The 7,596-nt window shown below is 55.8% G+C and overlaps 1 protein-coding gene across 1 annotated transcript; it reads right to left on the bottom strand.

Moving 5' to 3' along the window:
• Positions 1–1,222: 1,222 nt before the first annotated feature.
• Positions 1,223–6,043, bottom strand: HAND1 (heart and neural crest derivatives expressed 1). The gene is made up of 2 exons (XM_011356763.2): positions 4,486–6,043; positions 1,223–2,879 (listed from the first exon to the last, which is right to left on the bottom strand). Exons 1-2 carry the CDS (start codon positions 5,035–5,037, stop codon positions 2,775–2,777), a joined length of 657 nt encoding a protein of 218 aa, XP_011355065.1. The 5' UTR covers positions 5,038–6,043; the 3' UTR covers positions 1,223–2,774.
• Between the last annotated feature and the right edge of the window lie 1,553 nt (positions 6,044–7,596).

Here is a 7,596-nt window from a genome sequence, read left to right as displayed (position 1 = left end):
TCAATGGGCACCGGTGCCCTGTCTCAGCTCCCAGGTCGGAGATTGGGACCGGACGTGGCTGAGGCTGAATTTGAGGTTTCACCCCTTCAGAGGGGGTTTGGACCCGGCCCGGTGGGGTTTTCCGAGCAGGGCTGGTTATGGCAAACGTGGCTCCGGCCGCGGGGGGCGGTACCCCTCGGTACCCTTTCTTCTTTCACTGGCCAGGGCTACAAGAAAGCAGGACCTGCGTGCGCATTCTTCCCGTGCCTAGGATACTTTGGGGGCTAAAAATAGTCGCCGGAGCCGCGCTCTGTGTCTAGCTGGAGGGCCGTCTGCAAACCAAGCTGGAGTCCTGGATTCGAATCCAGACAAGGCCTACCTCCGTGTCGGGGCACCTCCGTCGGCTTGCTACCTGAGTACCGGTCCCCGTGCGCGCCAGGATTTCTAAGGGGCGTCCTAGCTCTTGGAAAGAAAAAGGGAAAACCCTTGATTTTTCTTTTCTGCCCCTGCCCGAGGGGCCTTGGGGCCCGGGGCCGGGAACTGGGGCCGGGGGAGGGGTGTGCCGGGACGGCTCATTACCGCGAGGTGTTGCCCCAGTTAAATCACCGGCCTGTTTGATCTGGCGGCGGGTGGCGAGAGGGAAAAAAAGGAAGAAGTAGGGGGGGTAAGACTGGAGAGAAGCTCACACCTCCCCCACCGTTTCCTCGCATCCATAAAACACCTTTTATTAACTCCTTCGTGTCCGGAAAGGCCCTCGTGGCCGCTCGGCCCCTGCCACGGTGTTTACAGCCAAGACTAATGGGGCCCCATATTCACCCCGATGCCGGCATGAAGAGCCTGGAAATGCCTGGCTCCAGAGCTGCTCCGGGCCTCCTTTCTCGGCCCCAAGCCGAGGGCCCCCAGCTCCGGGTGTAGGGCGAGCGAGCGCCCAGGGACTGGTGCGCGCATTCTCGCGCCTCGCTCGCAGGGAGCGCCAAAGACTCGTGCAGGCACTGCACACCGTGCGACCCTCGGGCAATCGTGGGAGCTATTCGGAGGCATAAAAGCGCTTAGCTAGTACCTAGTACACATTCGCGCGCCAGTAAAGCTACTTGTCTGTAGGCTATTATTCAGGAACACGTTTGCCCGCCCCAGTTTAGCCCAGCAAGAGCCCGCGCCTTGGCGAATGCACCGGTTTTCATTCGCCCCCCGCGCCCAGCCACGGGAGCGCACGTGGGGGAACAAAGATAGCTCTCCTGCACAAATGCCGGAATTAGTGTGCGCACACTCCATCCCTTTGCGCAGATCCACGTGTTATCACAATTATTTGTTGAGTGCGTTGTTGCTGGAGAAAAACCTAAACGTCTCGAATTTAACCAGAAGCGCTCGCGAGCTTCTTTTACTCAAGTATAAAATAATAGCTGCTACGACTCGACGAGTCGTTATTGCATGCCGGGAGCTGTGCCACGCAGACCCGCAGAGTCCCCCCGCCCACCCCACCCCCAGGCACCAGGCTCCATGAGTTCCTGCACCATTACACGCCCAGATGTGTTCAGAATTTCATATACATGAACATAGTATTCCTGAGCACACCCCTCTCTACCCAGCTACACTACCCTGGGGATGATGCCCCATTCCTGATCATCCCAAACCACTGCCTGTAGATATGGGTGTGCATACTAACCTGATGTTAGACCATGCCGAGTTACCCAAATCGTAGCCAGTCTCTCTGGGTCTAATGCCTTTCCAGTTTTCCTTTCTGTGGGTTCACTAAAGTTATCCTGTCTCACAGTTGCATTATAAGGAGAACTTTGTTCTTTGTTCCAGGAATATGTCCTTTGTCTGCCCCCTCGGCCTTGATTTGTAGTTTGGCATTTATCAAAAGAAGGTAGAAATAGGACGCTCTCCACCTAGCAGAAATTACGGAGCTGGGATACCCACCAAGACATCACACAGGCTTCCTCCGATTTCGGAAAATGTTTTATTGGTCAAGAGCATAGATACTGCTTTGGCAAAGGGAGGGGGCGGTGAGTGGTCATACAGGTTTGAGGTAGAAAAGGGGTGGGGATGGGGGAATAAACAAACACCTGAGCGCAGCAGGCACCGTAGGTAGTTTAAATACATAAAAACTTTTCAACATAGGGAAAACGCTTTTACTTAAGAAAGGAAGGAAGGAAAAGAGAGAGAGAGAGAAAGAAAAGAAGGAAGAGAGAAAGAAAAGGCAGGCAAGCGTTTCCCTTGGAACTAAGTAGGAAGTGCAGCAACAAAAAATAAAGTAAAAACATCACTGTTTGAGGGAGACCAACAACAAAAGGCAGCCAGCCCTCCATCTTCCTGGTCTGCTTCTCTGTCCATGGCAGAAAACTATTGATTCCTCTTATTGCATTTTAATCAGGGAAGGGAGCGCCAGAGAATTTTGACGAGGGAGGGGGGGGTGGGTGAGAAAGAGAGCCATATAGGTAGTGGGGAAGGCGCTGGGGGTTCCAAATTCGCCCCAGAAGGGTTGGAAGGGTGCGTCTTAGCCCACTCGGGTCCTGCAGTCCCTCCCTCCCACATAGTGCCTCCAAGAGTAGCCCTCTCGGTTTTGGGGGTGGATATATATATATTTCTCTTTTTCTTAATGTATTAAAAACAATTTCAAATGACATTGCACGTGCGATCCAAGTGTGTTGTTGCAGCCGGCGACCTGCCAGCAGGCAGCAGAGGCTCGACAGGATGCACCCTCATAAGCCCCTGGCACCCAGGGCCTGGCAACTCGCTGCTGCCTTCCTCTCCTCCCGGGCTCCGGGTCGGGCCGCGGTGGCGGGGTCCTCAGCTCACTGGTTTAACTCCAGCGCCCAGACTTGCTGCGGCCAGCCTGTGCGCCCTTTAATCCTCTTCTCGCCTGGGCCCAGGGCGGGAGGAAAGCCTTCGTGCTGCTGCTGCCAGAGGACACACATAAGAAAAGAGGCGAGAGAGACAGGTTTAAAATTTTCTGCTCCAGTCGCCTGGGCGTAGAGTGGGGTGGGGGAAAAGGTGTTGGGAGCAGTAACTAGGAGCCTTTAAATAAGTGGCAGATTTCTGTTTGTGAAATAGGCAAACAGGCTCATAAATTTGCCTTTATGCACCGAGTTCCCGTGGCGGGGAGGATGGGCTGGGCAGCTTCGTGAGGTTTGGTAATGAGAATTTTCTGCATCTAGTGAAATTGATGCGCTTAGGTTTGGCTAAATGGTGCCCAAGAGAGACTGCAGAGGTTGGAATGGGAGGGGTGGGAATCAACAGTTTTCTGCTCTTGGACTTGCTCCTCCAACACATCCCACCAGCTTTCCTACCTGGTTTAGCACCTGGGCTTGGATACTAGGTGTTGGGTCCCCACCAGCCGGCGCTAGAAAGCCTCAGACCGCTAGGTAAAAGAGAGGCAGTCGGCCTGGCCTAGCATCCTCCTTCCACACGCACTTTCTTAGCAGAACCAAGCAGTGCTACTTGAAGGAGGTAGTAACTTGCAGGAGATGGGGATACTGCCAATAACGGCTTCCACCAAGGCGTCACCCGGGCCTGCATCTCCTCTAGCCCCAGACTGTGGCTTAGAGACTGGATACCTATCTGTCTTCCCCAGTTTCCCCGGGTGAGCTTTTCCTACAGCCCCTGAGGACCAGATCAAAGTCACGGGCCTCTCTAGTCAGCTTTCACGGGCAGTGGGCCTGAGCGCACCAACCTAGAGAAACTAGTTTTCCAGCCTGGAAATCTCCACCCTCTGAGGTTCCACTGCCCTGAGCCAGCAAACCAGGCTTCAGAAAGTGTCGCCCTCAACTCACTGGAGAGGATCGAGAATGTCTGCGTGAAAACTGCCATCTACAAAGCCAAAAGAAATGGGTGAGACTGGCCCTCATTTCTTGGCGTTGACACACAAAACCATCGAGGTCGCCCTTGGAACTGGTCCTTGGAAAGAGGCACAGTGGAAGGCGCTCTGAACTGAGTAGAAACTCTGACTTGTTTTACCCCAGCTGCACCTCTGACTCGTCGGGTAGGTGGCCATGTCAAATCCCATGCTTGAGCCTCAGTTTCCCTATCTGTACAATGATGGAGGTAGACTAGCCTCTCCATTTCCAGCAAAGGCCCTTTGAAAACAGTAACTGAGCCCATATGGATAAATATTAAAGTGACAACTTCTACAGCATTTTTAACCTGGCTTCCAGGAGCACCCAGAGATGGTGCAGGACCCCTCGAAATTGGAAGCAAAATATATGATTGGGGGGGGTCTTAAACTTCCAATGGATTCTTAAAAGGGACCCGAGGACCCCCTCCAAAAAGGTTAAGATTCTGCCTTCGTTCTCAGCCTTACAAACACTGTCTCACATTACACACGAAGTTCAAATACGAGTCTTTCTCCCTTATGCACACAATTCCACATTTTGACCATCTCAGAATTCCCTGCAGCCTCTCAAAATCTCGCACACGGCAACGCAGACTCCTTCCACTACACGCTGGCCTAAGGGTGCTCACAGCCCTGTGCCCTTGGCTGGAGCCTGCCCAGCCCCCCGAACTTACCAGCTCCCTTTTCCGCTTGCTCTCGCGGCCGCCATCCACCTTCTTGAGTTCGGCCTTGAAGGCCTCAGGGTCGCCGGCCTGTGCGTCCTTGGCCAGCACATCCATCAGGTAGGCGATGTAGCTGGTGGCCAGGCGCAGAGTCTTGATCTTGGAGAGCTTGGTGTCGGCGGGCACGTTGGGAATGCACTCGCGCAGCTCCGCAAAGGCGCTGTTAATGCTCTCCGTGCGCTTCCTCTCCTTCTTGGGTCCTGAGCCTTTCCTCCTCCCCAGGCGGCCTCCAAGGGCCTCCAGGCGCCCCGGACTCTGGCCGGACCTGGTGTCGGGACAGTAAGCGGCAGAGGCTGCTACGGCTGTGGGCGGTGGCCCGCCGGCGGGGAAGTCCGGGGCAGCGTCAGCGGGGCTCAGCAGCCAGCTCTGGAAGTAGGGCCGCTCCTGGTGACAGCGCGAGGCAGGGCCAAAGAGGAAAGGCTCGTGGAGCATGGGGTGCGCGGGGTGCGGGTGGTGATGGTGGTGATGGTGGTGATGGTGTGCGTAGCTGCCCACGAGGTTCATTTTGGAGCAGACCCTGGCCTGCGCAGCCAGCCCAGTTAGTGCTGCTCCATGCACCCCGGAGACTGCCGGGGCCACGCGTGGGCTCTGGGGCCACGCTCCGGTGGGCGTGGGCTTTGGGAGAGTCCGGGCAAGGCTGAAAAAGAGACGCGCAGCCCGCCGCAGCCTTGGTTTCTGTCGTGGGCGAGGATATTGACGTCGAGAGACCTGTTTAACCCTTCTGCGGCCTCTCCTTCAGGGTCTGGCTTATATAAGGCCACGGCTTTGATGTCAACCTTTCCCTGGAGCCAATGGCAGGGGGGTGGGGAGGAGGAAGGGGAGGGTGTCCGTCCCTGGTTTTAAGCTCAGCTTGTGCCACTAGCCTCTAGGCTGCCTTGGGGGACACAGAGGCAGTCCCGCCTCCGCCCCTCCTTCCCCCAGTTCCCAGCTTGGTTGGGGGGGTGGGGAGGCGGGGGCTACGTACTTGAGGCACAGGCCTGTCAACGCCCTGGAAGGTGGCTGCCATCCCCTCCCTCCCCCCACCCTGGACCCAAGGAAAGGAATCTAGAATCATCCAACGAAAAGAAGGCCTTCATCTAGAGCCCACCCCTTGATTTTACACACAGGGAAACTGAGGCCAGGAGAAGGAAAGGTTCTTGCTCTAGACCCTCCAGAATTCAAACCAGGAATTCCAGCGGTCCCCAGTCCCGGAGCATCATTGCTCCGCTTGCCATCAGAGCCAGAAAATGAGAGGGAGCTGCTGGAGGCAGGATAGGCCCCTGACGTTCTTCCCTCAGCACCCCCAGCCCTTAGTCGTCAGTCCTATACCAACTGGGAGCAGTTAGGGCACCGGTTACGTGCCCGCCAACTCTGGGCGGAGGCAGCTTCTTCTCCGCCGGACTCAGCAGGCGCCAAGCGCGGCTAACGTCGGAGTACTCCACCCAGGTCATCCCCGCTTGAGAAGTTCGATTCTATAAAGTGCCAAAGCGCACACCAGGAGGAATCCGCGTTTGGCCGTAAATATATACAGAAGGGGCCAGGATCTCCACACTATCCGCCAGGCTCGCGGAGCAGGAGAAACGTGCCGCGGGTGATCTCACATCCACCAGTGCAGAGACCTGGTCTGGCTGCGCGGACCTCCGCTCTTTCCCCTACGCGCCAGGGCCTTTCCCGGCCTGTCCGAGTCTCTCCACAGGTTGCTTTCCCTGGGCGCATGTCGGTCGGGACCAGGAACTCCCAGGGGGCAGCGCTTTCGGCTGGGGTATTGCGTCTTCCCGCCCGCTGCAGTAGCTTCCTAGCTGATGTCCTCATACCTGGGGAACCGGCTGGCTCAGGACCAGGCGTCTGTCCCCTTCTCTCCATCTCACCAACCTGTCCCAGCGCCCCTTCCCTGCGTGGGGTAGGAGGAGGGTGCCCTTCTCTCAAAAGCAATGTGGAGGTGAGGGTGAAAGGGGAAGATGACATGGGACTGCTCTTTTTAGAGGGCAAATTTATTCCTTTACCCATTCATTTAATTATTTATTGACATGCGCTGTATGCCTGACCCATAGTCCAAAGGCAGAGGGAGAAAGGCCAACTCTTTCCTTGTACATACAGAAAAAGTGAGGCCTAGAGAAGATGAACGATTTTCCTTGGGCCGGGTGAGGAGTGGGTTCTCTGGTGATCCTCTCCTGGAAATGGAACGGGCGGGGGGCCCTACTGGAGAGAAGGGCACAAACACCTAGTCCTGAGCCAGCCAGTTCCCCTGGAGGGGCGGGGAGCTCGGCAGGGCTGTGGGCCCTAGAGGTGCGTGGGGGGAGGGGGGGTCCTGGTTTCCTGCCTGAGGCGAGCTGGAAACCCGCCGCTCTCCGGGCGCCTGGCGCCAGCAGCGCTGGGGTTGGGCCGAGCGCGGAGCCGGAGGCTCGAGGGGAGGGAGCGCCCGGCGCCCAGTTCCGCCGGGGCTCCGCGGGGTCCCGCGCCTCCCTGGCCTGGAGGCGCTCTTGAGTGACTGCGCGGGGAGAGTAAATACTAATGGAGAAGGACCTCAGTCCTCAACACACACCCAGTCTTTGTCCTAATCCAGGAACGATCTTCACCCGCAGGCTCTCATAGTGGCACACTCAGCCCACAATTACACAGGCACACATATATGCCCACGATTCACCTGCATACATAAAAAGTCCATATATCTATACGCCCCCAAATACATGCATTCTCAGATAACACTTATACACCCACGCAACACAGCATTTCAATATTCATGCATTCCTAGGATTTTACACATTATCTCTCTATCACCCACAGAGCACGCATCCCACTGCAGCTATGTTACAACTGAACCACTCCCAAGTCTAAATGCCCACATGCATAAAATACCATCATCCAGTAGAGGCACATACATTCTACATAAATAGCACACCAGTGCAGGGTTCTACACAACCTCTTATGTCACAATTGTGTAGGGGTACAACCAATTTGTATTTTCTTGCAATTCCCCCACAATTGTATTCACAGCACAAACGTCTGAAAACCACATCATACATTTTGTGTATTGTCAGTGTCACAGCTAAGCCAAACACACACAAGTACATAGCCATGATTACT

Source organism: Pteropus vampyrus, unplaced genomic scaffold (genome assembly GCF_000151845.1).
Source record: "Pteropus vampyrus isolate Shadow unplaced genomic scaffold, Pvam_2.0 Scaffold30, whole genome shotgun sequence".
NCBI classification, from domain to species: domain Eukaryota; kingdom Metazoa; phylum Chordata; class Mammalia; order Chiroptera; family Pteropodidae; genus Pteropus; species Pteropus vampyrus.
This window is presented reverse-complemented; position numbering and strand designations above follow the sequence as displayed.

What these genes read in the sequence shown, in the direction of transcription:
- HAND1 (XM_011356763.2), bottom strand. Translation starts at nt 5,037, where the DNA reads ATGAACCTCGTGGGCAGCTACGCACACCATCACCACCATCACCACCAT. An exon ending in GCAAGCGGAAAAGGGAGCTG is followed by an intron (nt 2,880 to 4,485) that starts GTAAGTTCGGGG and finishes GTCCTCTGGCAG; the next exon opens with CAGCAGCACGAAGGCTTTCC.